A 26,405-nucleotide genomic window follows, 5' to 3' on the forward strand; every position below is an offset into this window, starting at 1 on the left:
CACAGCTACTGAAAAGTAACTAATACACCCCCAAGCAATCGATTGATGCATTCACCAACCAATGAGCCTACCTCCAAATCTTCCGATAAACCACAAATGAACCTGAAACAGACTCACCAAACAATACATTCACAAAACCATCAACTAACACACCAGTAAACCTGCCAGCCAGCCAGCCAGTCTACAGACCTGTTAAAGGTATGGACAGGGAGTGTGGAAGCAGGAAAGACCCTCCAATATAATGACACTATGTAGAAGACTGTTCTAAGCAGAAGGCATCCCAAGGACTAACTTGATGCCATTGTGCTCAACCTAACTCAACCAAATGGTTCATCTTTGCCTAGCTTACCCATCGTGGTAGGTACAAGGGGCTTTGACTATCAGCTAGTTCCTTGAGGTTTCTTGGTGTTGCCATCATTGTCACCATGACCACCATCACTATCAGGAGAAGCGCCACCACGCTCAACACCATCATCTCCATCATCACCAACACCGTCACTATAGTAACCAACACCTCCAACACTAACCTCATTGTCACCGTTGTCATGGTGTCATTTCAACATCATCACCATGATCACCGCTACAATTGCCATACCATAATTGTCACTTCCATCATTACCATCCTCTCCATCACTGGCTATCGTCAGAATCAGGTCCCTGTTAGCTTGTCTGAGGACAGTGACATCCAGTTTTCGCTCCCACAAGTGTGTAAGGAGCCAGCCACGATCGTGCCAGCCGCACCCAATAATGGCGCTGGTCTGTGTGCTGCTATCTGTAAACAATTGCCAGTACGCATGCGTTTGCTAGAGCTATCTCTAGTCACCCCTCCCGTCAGGGGGATTATGCTAATTGTAATTACGCTTGTGTAAGCTGTTGACCTATCTGCATTCATATGTTAATTAGGCATTCTGCCTGAACCTGTAAGGTGTTAACAGGCCACTTTAGATGGTATTTAAGTTCAAGCTCTAGGGGAGTTCGGGGTCTTTCGCTTCAGCTTCAAGGGCGCTCCCAATAAAGCGTGATTGGGAAGGATCCTGTGTCCAGCGTCTTTCCTGCTGGCAGGGGGTCACGTCACAAGTTGAGCACGCGTCCTCCCCCACCACGGGGACCACACCTAGGGTGGCTTTGGGGGCTACAGGACATAGGCATTCAGGGGGCGTTTCCCAGGGCTCCCAGCCTCCGTACTTTTCACTGATGCCCTGGATCTTCTGCTCTAGCCACTGTTTGTGCTGGAAATGCTGGTTATGAAGATAGTTCTCCTTCAGACAGAGCTCCCAGGTCAGGAGGGCCATCTCCTCGTTCTTCTCCAGTTTGTTCTCTGTAAGCAGGATGGGGGGTTAGCAAGGATCTAATAACCTGCCCAGGGCCCCAAGTCCAGGCCCGGGGGAGGGGGGAGGGGGAGCTACTGGCTTATGCTGGGGGGTGGGGATGGAGGCAGGGAAAGCCCAGCAGCATGAAAAGTCATCTTTCCCAGGGCTCTGAGAGGACACACACACACACACACACACACACACACACACACACACACACACACTCAGGACCCCTGCACCCAGGATGGCGGGACTGCACAGTGGTGGGGTGGCAGGGGAGGGGGGAGGGGGCGGGGACTCACTGAGCTGCTTGTGCCTCTTGGCGGGGATCTTCAGGACGATCCTCTTGATCAAGAGCTGCAGATGGCTGAGGAGGATGAGCGGGGGAGGGGCCGGGGGACGGCCGTGGTACTCCTCAATCAGGTCGTGGCGCTGGAACTTCCAGATCTGGTCTGTGTGTTCCTGCACCTCCTGGAACGTGTAGCTGGTGGGAGGCAGAGGTAACAGAAGGTTTGCGAGGGACACAGCCTGCCCGGGCCAAGTGCCTGAGACTGCAGACACAGGTAAACCGAAGGGAAACCACAGGGATTTGAGATCTGTGTTCATGAAGAAGAAGAAAAGATGGCATCTGGGAGGGGGCCAGACACGGGCACTGAACTCTGCGGAGGATCTAGTGATTCGAAGAAGCAGAGGGTGGTGTCTCAGGCACTTCAGGTACCCAGGTCTCACACAGAGACCAGGGAGCACGGGAAGGGACATGTGCCACCTCATCAGATGGCTTTTTCTGCCTCAGGGACAGAGTCCTCCCCTCTCCCTACCCGTACCCATGGTTCTCTGTGTCCAGAATACTTTAAATGAGAAGGAGAAGCCCCCAAACTCAGCTGGTGAGAAAAGAGTACACTGTGCACATCACAATGGAGGGACTGCCAAAGGTCCCAGCCACCAGGAAACTGTCTGCAAGGACAAGAGGGCCAAGGGCTCAAGGGTTTCACCGTGGGCAGGCTGATCCTTCCATGACTGAGCCATGCAGTGGGTCATAGGGCCCCAGTCAGAGGACAGGGGCTACGGGGCCCCTGGGAACGCCAACACGGAAAGGATGGCGTGCTGGCTCCCCGGGGAGCTGAGCACACGCACACTCGTGTCAGGTTGTCACGTGCTAACCTGTGCACACGCCAGTCCAGAAGAGCCCCACCTGCACAGGTGCCCACACTTACTTGAACATGGCGATGAGCAGATTAAGCAGCAGGATATTGGCGAAGAGCAGGTAGAGGCAGAGCAGGGTGACCGTCAGCCACTCGGGGAAAGCCGGCGTCTTCCCTGTCCAGTCGCTCTCAGGACACTTGGGCTTGTAGGGGTCTGTGCCATTGGGGCTGCACTGGTCCATGCTGAAATTTACACCTGTGGGGAATGGGAAGGGGGAACCAAAAAAAAAAAACACCACCATGTAGTCAGTCACCAGGACCCTAACCATCGGGACATCTAGGGCCCCCACAGGCTTGGACACCTCCACCCCAGGAGTTAGGGGCTGGGTGTCTGGCTAAAGTCCAAAGCCTGACAAGAGGCAATCTGTACTTGGATATCCCCAAGCAGGAAGCAGGCTATTAGAGAGGGGCCCGGAGCCAGAGCCGTCTCCCAGAGTGGCCCTCTGTAACCCATGATCCAGCCATCTCTCCCCAAAGGCACTTTGCATGGCTACAGTCATCAGTGTATGAGTTTTGATCCTGAGGTGTTTTTTGTTTGTTTGTTTGTTTTGTTTTTTGGTTTTTGAGACAGGGTTTCTCTGTGTAGCCTTGACTGTCCTGGACTCACTTTGTAGACCAGACTGGCTATAGTGTTTTGCCTGCATGCACACCTACCCACCAGAAGAGGGCACCAGATCTCATTATAGGTGGTTGTGAGCCACCATGTGGTTGCAGAGAATTGAACTCAGGACCTTTGGAACAACAGACTGCGCTCTTAACCTCTGAGCCATCTCTCCAGCCTCAGAAGGAAAGGATTTTAAAAGAAATAGTTAAAAATAAATAAACAAACATAAAATTAAAAAAAGAAATAGTTGAGGTGGCTCAGCCGTTTAAGAGCATATAACTGCCCTTCCCAAGGACCCAAGTTCAGTTCCCAGGACCCACCTCACATGGCTCTCAATGGCTGTTATTCCAACTTCCAGGATCATGTGTCTATCATGTGTGCATGCCCTCATACAGACACACACATACACATCATTAAAAATAAAATAAATCTAAAAGAAAAAAATAATAGCAACACATACTAAAAGAGAAAGCGATACCCCAGGATAAGCGTAGCAGTTCCAGACATGGCACTAAGCACATGAGTGATACATAGACATACATGCAAGCGAAATGCCAATACGTATAAAATAATAAATAAAAAGATAAGAATGACCCTTTTCTCACACACAAATGCGTACAGATAAAGCACACTTGTGGCTGCATAAAGGAAAAGAGGAGCACTGATGGGGCAAGGCTGAGAGCTAGGTTTTGCAAATGCGTCAGAGGCCAGAGGAAAGATGGAAGGCTATAAACCCTTACAGGACAAACACACTCATAAACCTTCTGAGCCTTGGGGTAGGCGACGCTGTCTCCACTGCAACACAGAGGCCCAAACGACTTTTAAAAACCTAGCTGTACCTCATTAAAATTCTATGCTTCGAAGAAAGGGTCTTCTCATAAATAAAATAAAACGACAACCTCTGTAATCACAGGAAGTATTGCAAACTAGTCCTTTGATAAAAGTCTTAAAAGCTCGATTTTTTTTAAAAAAAACTATACTGGAAGGGGGAAATGAGCACAGGATGGAAATGGACGTTTCTCCTGAGAAGATGCACAAATGGTCTGGTAAGCACATAAAAAATACGCTCACAGAAGCCATTAGAGGCCTGTAATCCAAACCCACAAGAGGACACCGCTGACACCGCCCGCAGTAACAAGTGTGAGGTGAGTGTGAAGAAACTGGAACACGTCGCCTCTGTGGAGCCAGCTCGCCCTGTTCTCAGAGTTAAACACACCCGTGCAAAAGCATAGACGTAAATTCGCAGCAGCCACAGCCACAGCTGCCAAACCCCAGAAAGAACAAAAGTGGACACAGCTTATGAATAACTAAAACGGGGCTCCGTCCGTGCAGAGAAATACAATTTAGCAATAAAATGGAATGAAGAGCTGATACCTGCTATAACTCCCTCCCCTCCCTCCACCCCCACCCCGTGAACCCTGAAAATGTGATAGTGGATGACAAAGCCAGACACAGCCGCCATATTAGGTCTGGTTTGTGTGACCTGTCTGGGAGGGCAAATGTGTGTCACAGCGGCCGACAGGTGCCTTCGTAGGACTGAGGGAGCGGGCAGCGGCTGTTGACGGGGCAGGGTCTGAAGCTAGCTTCCGTTACACACCATTCATGTGTAGACCTACTGTGGGTAGCCCATGGTGTGGGAAATCTACCTGAAGGGTGATGGTTTAAAGAAAAAACAAACAAACAAACAAACCACATGGGCCTAGAGAAATAGTAAAATGTTTCCCATAGTCCATGAGGACCTGATTTCAACCCCCAGGACGCATGTTGAAGGCCAGGTGTTATAGCTCACATGTCCAATACCAGGGCCAAAGAGGAGACAGGTAAATCCCTGGGACTCTGTCTGGCCAGCTTAACTGACTAGGCGAGTTCAGACCATTGAAAGATACTGTCTCAAAAAATGAGGGACAGGCTGGGCACAGTGGTCCATGCCTCTAATCCCAGCATCAGGAGGCAGAAGCAGGTGGATCTCTGTGAATTCCAGGCCACCCTGGTTTACAGAGTGAGTTCCAGGACAGCCAGGGCTAACAGAGAAATCCTGTCTTGAAAAAACAAAAAACAAGTCGGGCATAGTGGCGCACGCCTTTAATCCCAGCACTCAGGAGGCAGAAGCAGGCGGATCAATGTGAGTTCAAGGCCAGACTGGTCTACAAAGTGAGTCTAGAACAACCAAGACTGCACAGAGAAACTGTCTCAAAAAAAGGGGGAGGGGCGGGCTGGAGAGATGGCTCAGTGGTTGAGAGCACTGACTGCTCTTCCAGAGGCCGTGAGTTCAATTCTCAGCAACCACATGGCAGCTCACAACCATCTATAACGCTATCTGATGCCCTCTTCTGTCCTGCAGGCAGAGAACTGTATACATAATAAATAAATAAATCTTTAAAAAAAGAAAAAGAAAAGAAAACCGAAAACCAAAACACAAAATCAAAACAAAACAAAAAGGGACTGGAAAAATGGCTCAATGGTTAAGAATCCTTCTAGGGGACCTGGATTCAATTCCCAATACCTTCATGGAGGCTCACAGCTACATGTAGTCAAACACTCATATACATAAAATAAAAATAAAGGGAAAAGTAAAAAAAAAAAAAAACAAAAACAAAAACTAAAAACCAACAACAACAACAAGCAAACAATGTGTGTAACTCCTAAAGAATGACACCTGAGGCTGTCCTCTGGCTACCACACATGCGTGCATACTCACTCACACACACATATCATCCCCACACATGTACATGCACACACAGGCTCATACACAGGCACAGGGACACACATGCACCATAAGTCATCTTTTTTGTCAAGGACTAAGAATTTCTGACTGAGTAGGGGTAGACAATTGAGATGTAATCTGAAAAAAAAAGTAATTAAATAATAATTTTAAAAAAAGAATTTCTGACTGGCCAGGCATGGTGGCGCACGCCTTTAGTCCTAGCACTCGGGAAGCAGAGGCAGGTGGATCACTGTGAGTTCAAGGCCAGCCTGGTCTACAAAGTGAGTCCAAGACAGCCAAGGCTACACAGAGAAACGGTCTCGAAAAACCAAAAAAATAAATAAATAAAATTAAATAAAATAAGAATTTTTTACTATAGTGGGGTCAGGGAGGTGATGGGGTGGCTTTAACACTGTGGACTGCCAGCTGTGCCCCCTACATCTCTGGCATAGCTTAATTTCCTGCTAACAAAGTCTTCATTGACTGGAATGCACCCTCACTCTCTGTTTAGGGCTGTTAGCATCCAGGACAAGCTAACCCAACAGAGGCCTGGACTTTCCTGGTACTCAGAAAGCCACGCACCCTGGCTGGAAATGACTCCCGTCTCCTGTAACCTGGACTCTTCCAGAGCCCTAGGGGAGCACCCCATCTCCATCCCTCTCTACTCCCCTCACCCCTGAGATACCCGCCCATCACTGGGTCCCTACCATCGATGTAGGTTGGGATCTGCCCAAAGATGGTGAGGTAAGAGTGGTAGACAACCCCACGGAAGATCCAATCCACGCGGCTCTCGTTGTGGATGAGGATGGCTTGCTTGGCCACTCCGAAGGACACCACCCATACAGCCAGGAGGAAGAGGAAGAAGAAGACGTCCTTCATCTGCAGAGAGAGAAACAATGGGCTGCACTTCCGGCCCTGAATGCCCTCTTCCCACTGTCACCCTGATATGGATGCAGGATACTGGGGAGCAGCGGGGCGGGGGTGGGGGGAGGCTCCACAGGACCTCACAGAGCACACTGACATCTTCCTAGGGAGTCCCCTAAGACGGGAGTGGGAGCAGCAATGGGGCCCGTGCTGGGGCTGTGAAATGAGGGACATGGAAAACAGCCTGGAGGAGGTGGCCTTCGGGCAACTGTCTGAGGGACGTTCAAAGATTCTGAGGATGAGGCAGGGGCAAAACGGGACAAATGGTTAGGCTCTAGCCCCGTTCTACCGCCTTCATGATGGGTACGGCTCTCAGCTTCACTCACTGGCAGCCATGCGCTCCGGTTCCCTCCCCCTGGGTAAGCCCCTCGTGCCCTCACCATCCGCTTCACAATGATTATCTTGGGCCCCAGCGTCTTGCTGATCGTGAAGATGTGCATGAGGCGGAGGCAGAACATGATGAAGTCCAAAGACAGGATGACGCGCCCGGGGTACAGTGTCGCGGGGATGAGCCTGGCAGTGGGCAGGGTTCCACCTCAGCCTCTGCTCGCCAGGAGGCAGAGGTTTCCAAAACCTCTCCCTGGCTCGGGGGTGGTCCCTGGAGACACCAGGCTCTGGAGGAGCCAGGCCTAAATATGTCAAAGGCGAGGGTGACACCATGGGCAGAACATCCATAGAGAACTGAGATGGAAGCCCAGGTACAAGGAAGGACATCCCAGAAATATATTGCAGGAGCCTTGGCCATATCCATTCCACCTCAAGAAAGAAGAGGGCCACCACATCTCAGATTCACAAGCTGTCATGAGTGGGATGTCCAGCGAGGAAGGACAAAAAAGGACCCTATGTGTCTGGGAAGCTGAGGCTAACAATGTGACCGGTGGCCCCTGCCCGTAACAGCAAACCCAAGGCGGACCAAGAGCAGTCACACACCCCAACACCATCTCTCCATTTGCCCCACGGCCAGGCATGGTCTCGGCCACCTCCACACCCGCGGACAGGAATGAGTCCGAATTCAGAGATCCCCACCTTGTCCTAAGCTGGCTGGGTCCAGATGCCACACGGGGAGATGGCAGGGGCACTCACCGGCAGGTCAGTCCTGCTATGAAGAGCAGAATGGCCCCAATGTCTAGCCTGTTCCAGAAGTCACTGAAGTACAGGGACGCCTTCTTCATCAGCCCGCAGCCATCGGGGTCATAGAAGAGCTACTGAGGAGACCACAGTTAGGGGAGGCCAACATCGCCATCAGCGTCACACCAACGAGGCCCTTTGTGGACTGAGCTTGACTGTGGCAGGGGCCAGCGGGACACAGGGTGGGCCTCCGCACTCAGCAAGCCCGGGAACGGCATTGGTAGAGGTTAAGTTCCTGCCAGACTTCACTGCTAGTCTCCCATCAACCAGGGGTGCTATTAAGCGTGTGTGTGTGGCCGGGCGCGGTGGCGCACGCCTTTAATCCCAGCACTGGGGAGGCACAGGCGGGTGGATTGCTGTGAGTTCGAGGCCAGCCTGGTCTACAAAGTGAGTCCAGGACAGCCAAGGCTAACACAGAGAGACCCTGTCTCGAAAAACCGAAAAAAAAAAAAAAAGCGCGCGCGCGCGCGCGCGTGTGTGTGTGTGTGTGTGTGTGAATATGTGTGAATATGTGTGAATGAGTGTCTGTGTGAATATGTGTAAATGAGTGTGTGTGAATGAGTGTGTGTGTGCATGTGCACACACGCTCACGCTCACACTCACGCTCACACACGAGCTTATGCGTGTGTGTCCTGGAGAAGCTCCCTCCTCCCTGTCAGCACCACTCACAAGGATCTTTGCTGTGCAGAATGTCCGGGAAGGAGGGGGCTGGAGGAGACCCCAGGCCCCTCACATAGTAAGCCTGGCAGGAACTTTCATCCTCCTCCAGTACCATACTCCAGACAAAGGCGCATCCTTTCCCTGGGCCTGAGGCACAGAGTCTAAGAGACACATGTGCCCTCTGTCTTGAGGCTGCCGTGTGAGGTGAGTTCAGGCAACATAGAAGCTCAGACCCAAGGAGGGTCTGGCTACAGAGGCTGAGGAGGCCCAAACCTCTAAACTCTGAGCAAGTGTTATTAGCTCCACCCAGACTCAGACCCAGCTCCATGGTTCCTTCCTGGGGTCTCTTCTTTCTTCCTTGGCTCCCCCAACAGTTAGGGTGTCTACCCAGTATAAGCTGCTACCACAGGAAGCAGTGGGGACCTAACCCGGTAAGGGTTGGGATGCTCAACGGACACAGAGGCCTTTGTCCTGGGAGGTGACCTCAAGGCCCTGAAACATCCAGCTTTACAGAAAGTTCCTGTTTACCAGGAGACAGAGCCATGTCTGTGTGACCGGCCCGCAGTGCAAACCCTGGCCCCTGCAGCATGCAGAAGCTGCCGGGGTCGCACTGGTCCTGGATGTCATTACACATCCTTGCAGGCAGAATCAAGTTCCGCTCCTGCCTCAGGGAAGGTACTTCTGGATGCTCTGGGTCAGCAACCCTTGGGTGGACGGGTGCCTTTGCATTTGGCATGTTTTGCTCTGAGCCCTTTTCCTGGGGTGAGCCATAACTACACCCATAGCTGTCCATCAGCCTACGTCTTCTGCAAACGATCACATGGTGCCCCATACTTAGCAATGTGGGGAGACACACCCACTCCGAGGTGACCATAGAATGTGGTTAGGTGGATGGGGGACCTTGGGCCACACAGAACCTGCCTCTGTGAGCACCAGAAACCAGACAGTCATAAGCACTTTGCCTTGGAAAGGCCTAGAAGCCTAGCCCTCAGACAGGGCAGACAGGCCATGGAAGGAGGCTCCCAGGTGGGGGAGTGGGTGCCTGCCTCCTGGGGTTCTGCCCAGGTCCTCAGGGGCTTGGGTGAAGCACGGTGGTAACGGACACTTGGTGAGGGGGCAGTGAGCACCTGCCGTGTCTCCTCGCACACCAGGGAGAAGAGCCACAGGTAGATGAAGTACTCGCACCAGGACGGTGAGGGTTGGAAGTCCACCATGAGCACGTAGGCAAACAGACAGAGAAAGCCGAAGTAGGACAGGATGTTCAGATGAAAGATGACCACGGGGGCATTAAAGAAGGCACGGACTCGGGCTGGGCGACACAGCGCCTGCAGCCTCTTTTCCCTGCAGGAGAAGACATATCAGGTGGCTGTGACAGGCTGAAAGCCCAACATCCCACAGACTTTGGTCCCCAGGCTCTCCACTCACCCTGTGAGAGATGTGACTCGAGGAGCAAAGGTACTAGGAAGAGAACACCTCACCTGGTACCCAGGGTCACATAGCAGTCATAGACTAAAGACCTCAAACCTTGCATAGACCCAAGGGCCAGGGGTCAAGTCTCTGTACATCCTGGGGAACATCACAGCTCCTATCCAGGGCCATGGCTTACCTATAAGCCTAACCTGGGCTAGAATCCCTGTGCTGAGCTCTTAGCATTAGAAGAGTTCTCAGGCCTCAGGTGTCCCCATAAATGAGAACCAGCTACCAATACTGTCATAAGGGTCAGTATAATACGGTGGCCAAGTCCCATGCTCTGATGCAGCCTCTTATCACAGCTGCTACTGGAAACACAGGTCCAGCCGTGCTCCTCCCAGGGGAGGTGTGGGGGGAGGGGAGGTGGTACTACAAAGGGCACAGGGTGATGTCCATGACCCCTGAGAGGACGTGAGATTGACTTCTGTTCCTTCTAGATCTGTACAGGATGGGAGCCCAGACAGGCAGGCAGGGCAGACTGAAGCTGCTTTAGTACCTAAGCTGCTTCCTCAGTGCCTCAGTTTCCCCTAGGATACATTCCCAACAGTCCAGGGTATGAGAAAGTGGTGGAGCATGTGGCCTACAGCTATGAAAGAATTTGTTACTGGCATCCGGGCTGGGGCTTGGTATCTGTCCCTGGACTGCCAGGGAACCCAAAGATGTTGTCTATCAAAAAAGAGGTGACATCTTAGCAGGAGCCCGTGTGCTCTGAGGTGACCACAAGTGAGCCACAGCCAGACCTGGTCTTCAATCTTCTATGCAGTATAGATACAGCACAAGGGTACCCCATCCATTCCATGCTTCCTGTTGCCATGGAGCTGAGGCCAACAGACAGGCTCATCAATACCACCAGCCTCCAGCATCCAGCAGAAAACTCAGGGCATGGAAGAATTTGACCCAAGGTGGTACTGAACACTTGGTGGTGTCCCCACCTCTACTTCCTACACATTCTAGGAGCCCAGACCCCTCCCCCTCACCTGAAAGAGATGAGGCCTGTGAAGAGCAGTGGGAAGGCCAGCATACACAAGATGATCCGCCACAAGCCATTGTCCACACAGAGTTGGCCCCACCATACTTTGGTCAGGAAAGCCTGTGGACGGGGTGGTCTCAGAACAGTAGGCACCCAGCGGCCTGCCCCTGCCCCAAGCTGGTCACATCCTTGTAACCACAGCACTCGGAACCCCTGACTACAGGTGGCCAGCCTGACAGGCACCCCATTGTCAGCCAACAGAGGAATGGAGGTTTGGGTGGGTGGAGCCATGGTGTATGGTAGAGAAGCAGGACTTATCACATGGGGGGGCCCTAACCCCTCCTCTGCCTGCCATGCCTCCTCCAGCTGCAGAACCCCCAGTCCCTGCAAGGTCTCGAGGTCAGACAATCCCAGGCTGTCATACGTGAACCCTTTTCAGAACCATAGGGTAGCGTTTCATTCCTTCTGGGGACCCTGAGGCTCTGCCAGCCCAGGGCACATGGAGCTTCTATGGGCATGGTAACCGCATGAGGCTGTGCTCCAAGGATACCCAAGTAAAAGGAGTATCTTCCCCAGCCCCTAACGTTCTGTAAAGGCTATACTGTCCCCCTGTCCTTCCTGATCACCACCACCCCACCAGGTGAAAAAGGCCCTTGGAAAGTGCACTGGGGAACCACCTGATGTTTAAGCAGCTGCCTCCACGCCATTTGCTTTACTGTGTGCCAATTTCCTCATGCCCCTAAACCAGCAGACAAGTGTCTGCCCATCAGCACATGGCTAAGGTGCCAAGCACTATCCTGGTCATCAATGAGCCACTCTGCTGGGAGCAACCGTATCATCAGAGCCAGGGCAGTGCCCAGCTGAGCAACCCTGGGCACCTGATTCTAGAAGTAGACCGCCCTGAGGAAATCACCTGGATGCCTCCATGAGACACGAATTTCATGTCTTTGGCCTCTAAGGCCAGCTGCAGGCAGGTGGTCCTCCCCCAGGCCTCAGACACACGGACAAGCAGCTTCTGGGCTCTTTCCTCATCCTTCCGGTAGCACTCGGTAAAGACGCCTGAGGAACAGAAGAAGTACTCAGCTCACGAGGACGACCAGACCCGAGCCTTCGGGGGGGACCCTCAGCAAAAGCGGGACCCAAGGTAAGACTGAGACATAGGCGCACGCCTATAATCCCAGCACTCGGGATGCAGAGGCAGGTGGATCGCTGTGACTTCGAGGCCAGCCTGGTCTACAAAGCGGGTCCAGGACAGCCAAGGCTACACAGAGAAACCTTGTCTTGAGAAAAAAAAAAAAAAGACTGAGAAATAAGTACTGTCCGGAAACATGTGGACCATGGACGAGGTCAGCATTGGAGCTGACATACAGAGATGGAGACCCTGGTGACAATGCAGGTGGCCCCAGGAAGCTCACCTATAGCTCGGTGCTCAAATTCATCTGCCAACGCCAACATCTCCTCTGAGCTATCTGTGTCTTCTTCCTCCTTAGAGAGCTCCTTCAGGATCTTGCTACAGGCCAGCGCTGCAGCAGTACAGTCCTGGCTCTGGGACACAGGGGCACCGTGAGGACCTGGGGGACCAGCTAAGTTTACCCACCCTGCCCCCCAGAAACCTTTGATAGTGAACAGAGATGCTTAGGATCCGAAGGGTTTGTGGGTCCTGTCCATATAAACAACTTCAGTCACCTCCACATTAACACATAACCCTTCAGCTGATGGCCTCTTGTATAAACCCATGGGTACCATGTGCTTGTCCCCCTACTGAGTATAATGAACAGACAGGTCTTGGGCAGGTCACAGAGATCAACACTGCCTCCATCGTCAGCCCTGGAAGTAACCACAATGGTTTGCATATAGGGCCTTTATCATTCCTTCCTTTTTTTTTTTTTCTTCCTTTAAGAATTATTTTCCTGGGCTAGAGAGATAGCTCAATGGTTAAGAGCACTGACTGCTCTTCCAGAGGTCCTGAGTTCAATTCCCAGCAACCACATGGTGGCTCACAACCATCTATAATGTGATCTGATGCTCTCTTGTGGCCTGCAGTTGTACATGCAGGCAGAGCACTGTATGCATAACAAATAAATAATCTTTAAAAAAAAAAAAAAGAATTATTTTCCTGGGCTGGAAAGATGGCTCAGAGGTTAAGAGCACTGGCTGTTCTTCCAGAGGTCCTGAGTTCAATTCCCAGCAACCACACGATGGCTCACAACCATCTACAATGAGATCTGGTGCCCTATTCTGGCCTGCAGGTGTACCTGCAGGCAAAGCACCACATACATTATAATAAATAATATAAAAGAATCATTTTTCCTACCAAATTTTCTTGTTTCCCACCACTGGGTGCTCCAAGCCTCCCTGGACTAGAGGTCTTACTGTCCCACACAGCCATGAGCTATGATTTGCTGTGGGAAGTGAGCCCCCGACCCAGACCACCAGTCCAGATGTTGCAACTATGCTGACCCTGGTACCTGAGCCCAGATGATGCCCGCCAGCTCCCTGCGGTTCTGGATGATGGCCCAAATGAGAAGGTCACGGACTGGGTCAATGGTGAAGGTAGCGTGGTCTGTTGATCGCTTATAGAGAGACCGGAGGCTCACTCCCTGTACCTGGTGGGCAGAAGACAGTCCATGTCCTACAGAGACCCCCAGCATCCGACGCCCAAGGTGGTGAGCAGGTGTGTGTCCTGCCTTGTGCCATCATAGAGAGGTGGCACATAGCCAGGCGTGGTGGCGCACGCCTTTAATCCCAGCACTCGGGAGGCAGAGGCAGGTGGATCGCTGTGAGTTCGAGGCCAGCCTGGTCTACAGAGCGAGTCCAGGACAGCCAAGGCTACACAGAGAAACCCTGTCTCAAAAAAAAAAAAAGAAAAAAAAGAAAAGAGAGATGGCACATTATCACTCTCGGGAACTTAGTTAAATGATTCATTGGGGGCTAAGGCGATGGCTCAGTGGGTGAAGAGTTTGCCACACAAGCCTGGAGACACAAGTTCAGATCCCCACCACCCACATTAAAAGAACAAGCACAGTGGTGTTTGGGTGGTAGAGACAGGGGGACTCACAGAGCTGATTGGCCATCCAGGCTGAAAGAGCACTACAGTGTCACCTTCAAAGAGTAGGTGGTGACAATTGAGGAAGCTACTTGACATCAACCTTTGACCTCCCACATACAGATACACACATATCCATATGCATATAGAACACCATAAACACATACACACATACACACACACATACACACACACACACACACACACACACACACACACACACACACAAATTCACCAGGCTCATGTCATGTCCTCCTGTTACCATTCCCAGCAAAAGTGGATCTGCGGGGTTTCACACAGCCCATGCCTTCCCGGACAGAGTGCAGAGCCCATTGCTTTGGTTGGGGTTGTCTGTTTGGTCAATTGGTTTTGGTTTCTTCTATCTCTCTTTTCTCTGCCTTTCTTTCTATGAGACACCTCAGTGACTGCCTCACCATGTAGCCCAGGCTGGCCTTGAACTCTTCACCTTCCTATCTCAGCCTCATGAGAGCTGAAATTATAGGCAACAATTCCTAATTTTTTGTTTGTTTGTTTGGTTGTTGTTGTTTTGGTTTTTTGTTTTTGTTTTTGTTTTTGAGACAGGGTTTCTCTGTGTAGCCTTGGCTGTTCTGGACTCGCTTTGTAGACCAGGCTGGCCTCGAACTCACAGCGATCCTCCTGCCTCTGCCTCCCGAGTGCTGGGATTAAAGGCGTGTGCCACCACGCCCGGTACAATTCCTAATTTTTATTTGCTTGTTTGTTTATTTGGTTGGTTGGTTGGTTGGTTGATTGGTTGGGTTTCTCAGTGTAATAGTCATGGCTGCCCTGGAACGTGCTCTGTAGACTGCAATTCCTAAGTTCTAATAAACATAAGCGCTCATGAACCATCTGCAGAAACAGTGGCCAGCCATCAAGAGCTAGGCATCACACATCACCGGCATGTCACCATGCCAACACCCCCCAGCATCCACATCTCTAGTGCTCACATGACCAGCACTCACATTGAGCTTGATGTGTGGCATAGGCAGCGAGAGCCGTGGCCGGTCACTGTACCGGGGCCGGGGGTACAGCAGCTGCGTAGAGTCCCCCAAGAGCTCACGTAGCACCTGGGCTACGTGGTGCATGTGCAGTCGGGGTGCATCAGGTCCACAGGTCAGGCGTTCATGCTCTTCGGTCAGCACCTTCTGCAGTTTAGTGTGGAAGAGGCAGGATGGCTCCAGGTTCTTGTACAGGCAGACTAGTGTATCCCAAGTGACAAACTCCGTCAGCTGTACCCCGTTCTCCAGAAAGAGCCTCACGAAGTCAGGCTTGTTGGAGATGAGGGCAGCCGTCATCATGGGGTGCAGGTCTGCAGGCTGAAAGGGAGCACTGATCAGGGACTGTCACACCAAGTCTGCACCTCCCCATAACTCCAAGCTCAGGACTCTAGAAGAGGACGCTGTGATATCTCTTCCGAAGGATGGACTCCCCCACCCCCCCATCTAGTCCCAAGGCAAAGATAGAACTGTGCAGAGAGACACACACCCCATTTGTATAAGACACCTCACCTTCCACTGCCACTCGTCGGTGAAGATCTCACTGCGAGCAATGTCCACACGGTTCCACGCCACCGCCAGCTTCAGTTGATGGTCCCAATTCTCATGGCCGACGTGGTCTTGGCTTCGAGAGGCTGTGGGTGACAGTGTGTGTCATGGGGCCTCAAGGTGAGGCTTGATACCAGGTTCAGGAGTTGGTAGAGAATTCTAGTTCCTTTGATAATTTAAAGTGCTAACTCAGAGCTCAGCGGTGACCTGGTCCCTGGGACACCCTTTTGTAAGATGTTTTTTATTTACTGTTAGGCTCAGAGAAGCTCAGGGGTTTGGTCATCACTTTACCCCCATCTCCCCACCCTGGGCCACCTCCCAGACATGGCAAGCCCCTCTGTGACAGGTGGGCCACAGCATAAGGGAAGACATCACAAAAGGAGAAGATACGGGGCTCTAAATACATACATTTACACTAACATGTAAAGCAGAATTCCAAACACACTGCTTTGTCTCTATTCTGCAGCAGCCAAATCACCCAAATTCCCAGAAACACCTTTTAGCCAAGCAAGTTTGCGCTCTGCTTTGTGTGTGTGTGTGTGTGTGTGTGTGTGTGTGTGTGTGTGTGTGTGTGTTAAAGATCAGTACTCAGGTCCCCAAGCTTGCCTATGGCTTCTATTTGAAGAAGAACAAAACCAACTTCAATCCCCTCCTTCACACCACACAACCACACAACGGGGTGTTGAGATGGGAGAGGTGACATCAGTGAATATTCGCAGAGTTCTAAGCCAAGGCACAGAGAGCACAAACTACAAAGGGAAAGCTGATAAACCATGGAAGGTAATCCCTCTGGTTCTTCAGAGCCACCTGAAGGAAATGTGGCCGCAACCCACAAACCAAGGAAAGACTCCCCACTTCACATGTCTGACAGAGGCTCCTATCAGAATAAACAGTGAGTGCTTACAGCTCAGAAAAAACGGAAAGACAACGGATACAAAAGACGCTTCACCAAGGAGGAGAGAAAACGACAAAACAGAAACCACACACAACATGCCCCCATGCCACAGCAAATGCACCGGGAAAAACACACTGAAGCCACACTGAGACTCTGCGTCAGGTCCAGGCGGATCCCCAGCCCCGTGTTATGTAGTAATTTTTTTCCAGCTGAAACTTTCTTTCCTGGAGGGAAGCTCATCAGGACTCAGGAAGTCCCTGAAACTCTCCAAACTCACAAGGCCCATTACTTCCCAGGGTTACATAAGCAGTAAGGAATGCTGGGACAGGGAGACTCTCCCAGCCATGCAGCTGCCTGCAAGTGGTACAGAGAATGTGAGGGATGCAGTTTTTTCTGAGTCTTCACCCATGCTGGGGTGGGTTTTCAGTCATCCATGTGCCCTGTGAGTTACTCCTCACCCACCCTCCTCTAAGCAACCTCAATAAATTTAATGGTTCACCAAGTTGAAGTTTGGCGGCCATGCCACTTTGGTCTGCCATCAGTTCCCCATCTGAGGTGAGTAGACGGGTTTGTTCCTGTCTCCATAGGAATAGTGTTACACAAAACTCACTTCCCAGAACCTTCCGTGGCCCTTCCTCAGCCCCACCTCCAGATTTGGCACCTGTGGCTCCACCTCTTTCTCCACACTGTCTAAGTCCCTCTTACAAGTGGAGTTTGCTGTAGTAATGCTTTGTAAGCTATCTTGCAGGCTCTTTTTTTTTTTAATTATGTATATAGTGCTCTGCCTGCATATACACCTGCAGTCCAGAAGAGGGCACCAGATCTCATTATAGATGGTTATGAGCCACCATGTAGGTTGCTGGGAATTGAACTCAGGACCTCTAGAAGAGCTCTTAACAGCTGAGCCATCTCTCCAGCCCATCTTGCAGGCTCTTAAGCATAATAAGTCCCAGCCTGGCCTAGAGCTTGGCTGTGGATCTCCTGCTTCTAGGCTCTGAGGTTCTGGGATTATAAGTATGAGCCAGGAGACCTGGCCTAGAATATTAGCTGTTAGACTAGCAATTGTTACTGTCTTGACCTCATTTGTTTGTTTGTTTGTTTGTTTATTGTACACCTGCAGGACAGAAGAGGGCATCAGCCCACATTACAGACGGTTGTGAGCCACTACGTGATAGCTGGGAATTGAACTCAAGACCTTTGGAAGAGCAGGCGGCGCTCCTAACCTCTGAGCCATCTCTCCAGCCCCCTTTAACCTCTTATGTAATGAGGAAAGCAACCACCGTGACTATAAGCCACTGTTAACAATGACACAAGCTTTCATAACTGCCCGTGCATTTGCCTGTTTTGGGACTTTTCTTTCTTTATATGGCATTGAGTCACTATCTGGCGGCCTTTCAATTCACACTGCGGGCCCCCTTGAGCATTTCTTAACTCAGGTCTAGTGGCTACAAATTCCCTATGCTTTTGTTTCTCTGGGAATATCTTAATTTCTCCCCTACTTTGCAGCCCTCTGCCTTCCACATGCTCAAGTCTCTAATTAGAAATCTGTCCGTTACCTTATTGAGGCTACCTTGGGTGGGATAAGCCGCCTCTCCTTGCTAGTCTCACGGCCTTTGAAAAGCTTGACCGTAAGAGGATAGGTGTGGGCACCCTTGAGCTCATCTCACTGGGAATTTGCCCAGCCTCTTGGATGTCAGGGGCGTGCGTGGCCCAGTGCAGCTGCTCTCTGGCTCATCTGACTGAGATGCTGTCATCCATCCTGAGCGCCCATGTTCCGGTCTCTCCTCCCGCCCCCTTCCTCCCCTGCCCTGAGCCTCACCTTTCAGCAAAGCCTGCAAAATGGCCACATCTACATCCTGCTGCCCATCCTTGCCTTCCCGGAAGATTGTCAGCAGCTGCCGCCGGCGGACGATATCTTGGATCTGCAACAAATGGACTTCAGTGAGATTCAGGGTTGGTGGTGCTCTGCTTCCTAGAAGGACGAAAGGGACCGAGGCCCCGACGAGGAGCCATACTTCCCAGCCTTGCCAGGCTCAGCTAGTAAGGGCACTTGCCACCAGATCTGATGACCTGACTTCCATCTCCTAGGACCCATATGGTGAAAGAAGAGAAGTGACTTGCCAAAAGTATCCGCTGAGGTTCGTGATGTATGCATTGTGGCACCAGTGCGTGAGCATGAGTGTACACACACACACACACACACACACACACACACACACTAAATGTAACAAAAATAATTTTGGACAAAGAGAGATTAAATTCAGTTCTCTGAATTGCCTGAATAATTTATAATGTTGCTGAGAAAAAGACTCCTGGCACACCCAACAAGGAAGCAAAGGCCTTCAGAACTCGGGAGGGAGGAGAGGAGGAGGAGCTCAAAAAACTCATGTTGTTTCCCCGCTGTATAATCTCACAGAACGTTCCAGGCCAAACAAGGCCACTCTGAATCCCTGGCAGGTTTAAAGTGAGGTCTCTGGGCTTCCTTGAGTCACCCAGTCACAGAGTCCCTAACTCTCCTTTGTTTAGCCACAGCCCCTCCATGAGTGTGGAGTCCAGTGTGGCTAGCTTCCTGGTGTCCCTGTAGCCCATGGCTGGTGGGACCTAAACTCAGCTCTGCTGAAGCCCAGCACTGCTCACACTCACCCCCAAGAAGCTCATGCAGTGTGGAAACTTCTGAGTGTGACCTCTGAGCTCTGTGACCCAGGCTGTCTTGCCCCTGTGCCCCACCCCCACCCCCACCCCCCACCCCCCACCCCCCACCCCCCACCGCAAAACCCAACTTCTGCACTGGGGAGCTAGGCACTTCTTCTTCTTCTTCTTCTTCTTCTTCTTCTTCTTCTTCTTCTTCTTCTTCTTCTTCTTCCTCCTCCTCCTCCTCCTCCTCCTCCTCCTCCTCCTCTTCCTCTTCTTCTTCTTTCTTCTTCTTCTTCTTCTTCTTCTTCTTTTGGTTTTCCAGACAAGGTTTCTCTGTGTAGCCTTGACTGTCCTGGACTCGCTTTCTAGACCAGGCTGGCCTCATGCTGGGATTCAAAGGCATGCGCCACCACACCCAGCTGATCTGGGTACTTCTGAGGCCACTCCTTAGTGTTCTTATGAGGAGATGAGGCTAGACCACTCACTGCTGTGGCCAATATCTGTGGCCTCTGCCACCAGCATCTCAGCCAAGGCCCCTCCTGTGTTCGGCAGTGCTTCCTGGCCCTCCCCGAGCATCACACCCTCCACTCCAATAGGCTCTGGGTCCCAGAACAGCCTTCTCAAGCTGTGAGGTGTCCCAGACTGGCCCTGGCATCCTACAAATAGAATTTAAAGCTCAGTTCTCCTTTGGCATGCTGTCTGTCATATGCTTCAACCTCCCAGTGTCCAACCAGGAGACCCCTCCTCTTCTGGGGCCCAGAGCTCCCCCTTCATCTGCAAATGCAGTCATACGCCCACTCTGATCCATTCTTGGGTCTCTGGAGTCCTGATGTGTTTGGGAGTCAGCCCTATGACCATATGCCTCTTTGGCCTCACCTTTTTGGTCCATTCCACGATCTGGTTTTCAGTGAAAGTCTCAAACATCTCCTGGAAGAAGATGCTGAGCTGCTGTTGGATCAAGGAGATGGTGATCTCAGAGACAGGCAGAGCGGCCACCTGCGCGATGACGTCAGCCACTCGGCCGGAGCCCTCCACTATCACACAGGGTGTGCCATTGGTGATGGCATTGTAGATGGTCTGCAAAACCAGAACCAAGTGTGAGCCGGCCTGAGTCCTCCTCACCCAGCTCTCAAACTTCCGAAATAGAGCATCATTCAGCGGCAGCTAAGGCTGAAACTCACTTGCTGCTAGAACTTTCTAGAAGCCCTCCCTAGTATAGTGCACCCCCACTGTTCAAGAGGCAGAAGAGCTGCTGCTCACACACAAAGAATGTACCATTGACACACCTGGCTCAGGCTTGTCACTCAACACCCAACACCACTGTTATAAAAAGGGTCATGACAGCCAGGCGTGGTGATGCACGTCTTTAATCTCAGCACTTGGGAGGCAGAGACAGATGGATCACTGTGAGTTCGAGGCCAGCCTGGTCTTCAAAGCAAGTCCAGGAAAACAAAGGCTACACAGAGAAACCTTGTCTCAGGGAAAAAAAGGGGGGAGGGGTGTCATGGCATAGCCATTGACCAGACCCACCCACAGGGATGCTGTGTGAACCCAGAATGACCAGAACCATGACAGATTTCAGCTCCAGGAGCTGAGACCTATACTCTGAGAGCAATGCCTGGGACCCCGGGGTGGAGGCCTTCTGGAGAGGATCTGGGAAGAGAGAGCCAGCAGCCCCACCATGACCTGGGCTAAAGCCAAGCCACCTCTCCTACATGAGTGTCTACCCATCACGTGCCTTCTTTCCACGTGGAAGCATCCTTGTCCTTAGTGGATCCCCCCCTTCCTCTTATTCTGAGGACAGCATGCCATGTGTGCCCCCCAGTGATGGCACCAGATTCTAGCTAAAGCATCTACGGGCTCTCCCTCCACAGTGGCGCCCGAGCCCCACGCTGCTCAGCAGCTTGTACTCACATGCAGAGTGCCAGGGCCACCCTCCAACACCACGCAGACTATGGGGATCTTGATGGCCACACCTAGGAAGACGTGGAGACCCGTGTGAAGGCAAGTTGGGTGAAGCAAGCACAGACCCACTATTGGAGTCCGCATCCTCCACCTGAACCAACTCCACCCTAGTCACGTGGGGGAAGCACCAGCTGAGCTGAGTGGTGGGTAATGGGCAGCTCTTGAAGGTGAACAACGCTGCCTTGCAAACAAGTTGCTTATTCACTGTTTAAATAAAATAAAATAAAATAAAATAAAATAAAATAAAATAAAAAGCAAACCCAGGCAGGCGGTGGTGGCGCACGCATCCCAGTACTTGGGAAGCAGAGGACAGGTGGATCTCTGGGAGTTCGGGGCCAGCCTGGTTGACAGAGTGAGTTGTAGGACAGCCAGGGCTACACAGAAAACCCCTGTCTCGAAAACCCAAAAAGGGAGGAGAGGGGGACAAACCCAAGACCATCTGGCCATTTGCCCCACCCCCACCCCTGACCACTCATCCCACCCTGGCACTTACCCCTGATCTACTCCTGCGCCTGAATCTACTACACATGCTTTTCTCCACCTGTATCCTACCCCATCCTGACTGAATTCCTCTACAGAAGCGGCAAGAACAGAGCTCTCTACCCGGGGGACCACTCTAGGCAGCCAGCCTTTCTCCACTGCTCTTTTTACGGTGCCTCAAACATCCAGGCTGCCCCCAAGGAACCTCTTGGAATGGGCTGGGGTCGGGGCCAGCTGTGGCTGTGGCGCAGGGCCAAGGCTTGGTTCCCTCTGTCCCAGATGCCCTCAGAAGCATACACACTCACCTCCTCTCTCCTTTGTTTGCTCTGATATGAACTTCTCCAGCTTGGTCCTCAGGGGGATCTCCACGCCATACTGCCCATGGGTCCCATCGTCCACCAGGATGAAGTGGGAGTGATTATTATCTAGGCAAGTCAGATTCCCTTGGCCTTCCTCGTCCAGCAGGTACTGAGCGGGGAAGCCTTCCTGTGGGTGACCAGGGGGGGATCACACACTTTAGCAAAAAAAAAAAAGCCAAACCTGCACTCTGGAAATGGGTGCCTAATAGCTCGGATTAAGCCTCCCATAGATACCAATTCCTAAAACCAAGTATCTGCGGGTGTCCCCTTATTTGGAGAAAGGGCGTTTACAGCTCTGATGTTAAGGAGCTAAACGTTTAAGAAAGTTAACCTGGATTATCTGGATGGGGCCCCAGGAACTCCCAGAAGCACCAAAAGGCCCTAGAATAGTATAACCTCGTTTTTGTTGGACCCAAGGGATATGGTGTTGGTGCTTTGTGGGAGAGAAACTTCTGACTGTAGACACACGCGTTAGTTGCCTGATGCCACCAGATTTGTGGTCATGTTTTAGAGTATCCCAAAGAGGCTACTAACCTGGGAGATGCTGCAGGACCAGACACCTTCTCTACTGTCCACAGAAAATGGAATAGCCTAACAACTGGAGGGGTTGTCAGCTTGGAACACCCTCTGCCTCCCTTAGCCTCAGTCTTACACCATCAAATGGGTGTGCAAAAGAGAACAGCTAGTCCATCCTGCTCAGGGAGGCACTCCATGCTTCCGACACAAAAGAGAGACCAAGCCTGTGGACCTTCGAGCAACTGTGTCTGGCAGAGGACCCACTGAGCCAGACTTTCTCTAGTCACAGACCATGTTGTCCATAGACTTCCCTGGCTGTGAGTGAAATGTCTACATCCTCACTAGGATGGATCCAATGTGTCCTTTCTTAAGCAGCCACTGACCCAAGCTCGGAGTGCAGTGTTAAGGGGCAGCCCAACTTGCTGCTGACTTTCAGAAACTGCTGCTGGAGGCCGCTGAGCATAGAGGTCCAAAGCTAAAAGCCCAGGCTTTGTAGTAGTCAGATAGCCTGGCCCAACTCAACCCCACTGCTTGTTGGCTGTGTGGTCGTGGTCAGTCACTCCGTTTCCTTGAAGCCCATTTCTCATCACAGCGACTCTTGGGAATGCTCCCCCATGTAGTCTCATAGGGATCCCTCCTGTCCATGTTAGCTGCCTGCCCTGCTGTGTCTGAGGTGTCCCCCACCCCCACCCCACAGCACCCCTCCCCCAGCATCCTGCACGCTCCTTGTACTTCTCTCCCTCCACTGCTCACCATGGGATGGATCAGCGCCTCACGGTTGTGGATGGTACCCCACGTGGCTACACCAATGGTGATGACTTCTCCTTCTTTGCAACTGCTGCTCAGGCTGAAGTCCCGTACAGCCTCGCCCACTTGCTTCATCACGCCCGTGTGGGAGCCCCCAGTGATGATCCAGGCCCCTGGGGATAGAGACAGGCCATGCCTCTGGGTTCCAAAGTGCACCCTGTCAAGCTAACACCGACACCCAGAGTCCCACTGTGCTCCTAACATGGGACCTTATCCTCAGACTCTTTTTTTTTTTTTTTTTTTTTTGGTTTTTTGAGACAGAGTTTCTCTGTGTAGCCTTGGCCATCCTAGACTCACTTTGTAGACCAGGCTGGCCTGGAACTCACAGCGATCCGCCTGCCTCTGCCTCCCGAGTGCTGGGATTAAAGGCATGCGCCACCACGCCCGGCTATCCTCAGACTCTTAAGTACATTGGCCAATGTGCCTCTAAAGCAGCATCAAGGGGAGGCGCTGTGTTGTGACAGTGTCCTCCTCATGCCTTTCTGGGACCCAAGCTCCCCACATTGCAAAGATGGCAGATGGGAAGGGACAGGAACAGAGACCCGTATCTTCTTTCTGCAGGTCTCTCCTGTCCCTCCACCTTCTCCGTCCCAGGCTGGCCTGAGTCGCCTATTTCAGGGCTTGCAGCGTTCCCCGCTTCCTCTCAGAATTTGAGACTCAAGAGTGGTGGATGATGTCTGTGCTCCCCATCCCTCAGCCCTATTCCCTACAGATGACCATGTGCCTTACAGAGCTACGCGGGCCGAGTACATATGTGCTACACGAGCCAAGGCCCATCTGCTATTGTTTGGGTGGTTAGCTCACTGCACAGTGCTGGCCGTTTCTCTGGAGTCAGTGCCTTGAAGTCGAGTGTGATGTGGACATTAAAATAAAATCTAGGCTCTGAGTGAGAGTGCTGGCTTCTCTTCCAGAAAACCTAAGTCTGTTCCTAGCACCCATGTTGTGAGGCTCCCAACCATCTATAACTTTAGCTCCAGGAGATCCAATGTCCTCTCCTGCCATCCACAGGCATCTGAACACATGTGGCATTCACACACACACACACACACACACACACACACACACACACACACGTACACGCAGGCACATAGGGACTAAGTAAAAATAAATAAATCTTTAAAAAGAAATCTAGCACATTAGCACATGGCAGTGGCTATGGGGCACCAGGGAAATAAATACTGTGAAGGAAGCGTTGGCTGTAGCTGAGAGACCCAAGGAATCTGACCCAGGCTGGGGTGTGAACTCAGCTATCCCCAAGACTTTTCCCGTCCCCCATAACTCTGATTCCCAGAGAGCCCCTCATCCTGTTGTGCAGTCATGGCCTGGGCAGGCCTCAGCCCTCACCTGTGGTTTGGGCCACCTTGACCAGGCCTCTCCGGAAGATGCTCTTCAGCCTCAGCTTCATGTTGAAGTTCTTGGCCCCTCCGGTTACCGAGATGAGGAGATTGGGGACATCCAGGCCCCAGTGCTGGGTCATGAGTTGGTAGATGACGTTGGAGGGTGTGTCCTGGGAGACCCGGACATACTGCAGGGGAACAGTGAGCTGCTGAGGGCACTTTGCAGGAGACACAGCAAAGGAGCCTTACAAGACACAGGGCCACTCTTCAGAGGACAGTGAGGGCATCCTGCAGGGCCAGGGAACCAAGCAGGGGACAGAAAAGGAACCCTGCAGGGGTTGGTGAGGAAACTCTGCAGGGGGACAGTGAAGGAACCCTAAAAGAATGGCTGAAGCCTTCACACTCAACGCAGAGTGTGGCCACCTGTGTCCTTCCTGCCCAGCCTGGGGCTGGACACCTCAAGTTCACACCCAGGAAGAAAAGCAGCCAGCTTGTCAAGACATGAGTTGTAAGAAGAAAGAGAAGGCAGTGAGGCCCAGAAGAGAGGCCCAAGTACGATGGGGCCTCCCTAGGCAAGGCCAGACTATTCTTTACAAAACCCCTAGGCCCAGCTCCCCCACATACCCATAATTCTCTCTCCTCATCCCTTCTGCTTAGGGAGCACCTCAGACCTTCCTACCCTCCTTGTGTCACCCCCTACACTGGCTTCTCCATGCAGTTTGGCCTCCACTCGCCCCACCCCCACCTTCCCCCAAACCCCCTACCCCCCACCCACCCCATCTGCTTTCTGCTGTCCTCAGTCTCAATACTGGCTGCCCTCTGCTGGCCCCTGACCTGTCACTGGGTTTCTTAGGTTTGGCCCTGTTCTGTGGACACATTGTCAGTCCCTGAGTAAGGTTAGGGGTGGGGGAGGGGAGGCAGCAATTCCCTGGCTTCACACTCCAGAACACCCTGAGCCCATGGTGGAGTGTGTGTGTGTGTGTGTGTGTGTGTGTGTGTGTGTGTGTGTCTGGTTTTTTCTCTCTTTCTCTTTCTCTCTCTCTCTCTCTCTCTCTCTCTCTCTCTCTCTCTCTCTCTCTCTGTGTCTGTGTGTATCTGGTTCTCTGTTTCTGTATGTGTCTGTTTCTGTGTGTCTGTGTGTGTCTGTCTGTCTGTCTGTCTGTGTCTATGTGTGTCTGGTTCTCTGTGTGTGTGTGTCTGTGTGTGTCTGGATCTCTGTGTGTGTGTGTGTCTATGTCTGTGTCTGGTTCTCTGTGTGTGTGTGTCTATGTGTGTCTGTGTCTGTGTGTGTGTGTCTATGTATGTGTGTCTGTGTCTGGTTCTGTGTGTGTGTGTGTCTATGTGTGTCTGTGTCTGGTTCTGTGTCTGTATGTGTGTCTGGTTCTGTGTGTGTTTGTGTGTGTGCATGCATGTGTGTGCACGTGTGTGTGTGTGTGTGTGTGTGTGTGTTATGCACTACAATGGAACCCAGAGACCCACATATGCCAGGCAAGCACTGCAGCCCACAACCCATGCTGGACATCCCCCATTCTGGTTAAATCAACTGAGGAGATCCAGCTTGACCAGAATCCACCTAAGGGACCCATAATGTGCAGGATGATGGACAACACAAAACCCAAAGGGACATTCAGAGTCCCCAGAGCAAACAGAACACAGCATAACAGCAAGGAATGCTAGTGGATACCAACCACAGCAGCCGCTGCCTGTTGGCCCTCAGAGCAGTCTTTCTCACAGGGCTGAGCAGGTGTCCAGGGCCAGCCTCTCATGGTCCTGCTCTTGGACTGTAAGTCACATGATCCACAAGGGACTGTGGATCCACACCGAAGGCACCA

General features: G+C 51.9%; 1 protein-coding gene across 2 annotated transcripts in view; it reads right to left on the reverse strand.

The window, feature by feature from the left end:
* Nucleotides 1–26,405, reverse strand: part of TRPM2 (transient receptor potential cation channel subfamily M member 2) — a 52,030-nt gene that overhangs the window by 11,623 nt on the left and 14,002 nt on the right. For both annotated transcript variants that reach the window (XM_084754708.1, XM_084754709.1), the window contains exons 5-23: nucleotides 24,581–24,761; nucleotides 23,183–23,349; nucleotides 21,860–22,040; nucleotides 21,024–21,085; nucleotides 19,986–20,186; nucleotides 18,295–18,397; nucleotides 15,545–15,666; nucleotides 14,999–15,352; nucleotides 13,441–13,578; nucleotides 12,388–12,517; nucleotides 11,886–12,031; nucleotides 10,980–11,092; nucleotides 9,660–9,873; nucleotides 7,828–7,946; nucleotides 7,125–7,257; nucleotides 6,528–6,699; nucleotides 2,525–2,708; nucleotides 1,613–1,794; nucleotides 1,186–1,318 (exon numbers count right to left, since the gene is read on the reverse strand). In XM_084754708.1, coding sequence (XP_084610834.1) covers nucleotides 1,186–1,318; nucleotides 1,613–1,794; nucleotides 2,525–2,708; nucleotides 6,528–6,699; nucleotides 7,125–7,257; nucleotides 7,828–7,946; nucleotides 9,660–9,873; nucleotides 10,980–11,092; nucleotides 11,886–12,031; nucleotides 12,388–12,517; nucleotides 13,441–13,578; nucleotides 14,999–15,352; nucleotides 15,545–15,666; nucleotides 18,295–18,397; nucleotides 19,986–20,186; nucleotides 21,024–21,085; nucleotides 21,860–22,040; nucleotides 23,183–23,349; nucleotides 24,581–24,761 — 3,035 coding nt within the window. The remainder of the gene's footprint in view (nucleotides 1–1,185; nucleotides 1,319–1,612; nucleotides 1,795–2,524; nucleotides 2,709–6,527; nucleotides 6,700–7,124; nucleotides 7,258–7,827; nucleotides 7,947–9,659; nucleotides 9,874–10,979; nucleotides 11,093–11,885; nucleotides 12,032–12,387; nucleotides 12,518–13,440; nucleotides 13,579–14,998; nucleotides 15,353–15,544; nucleotides 15,667–18,294; nucleotides 18,398–19,985; nucleotides 20,187–21,023; nucleotides 21,086–21,859; nucleotides 22,041–23,182; nucleotides 23,350–24,580; nucleotides 24,762–26,405) is intronic.

This window comes from Acomys minous (assembly GCF_964271855.1).
Source record: "Acomys minous genome assembly, chromosome: 13".
NCBI lineage: Eukaryota > Metazoa > Chordata > Mammalia > Rodentia > Muridae > Acomys > Acomys minous.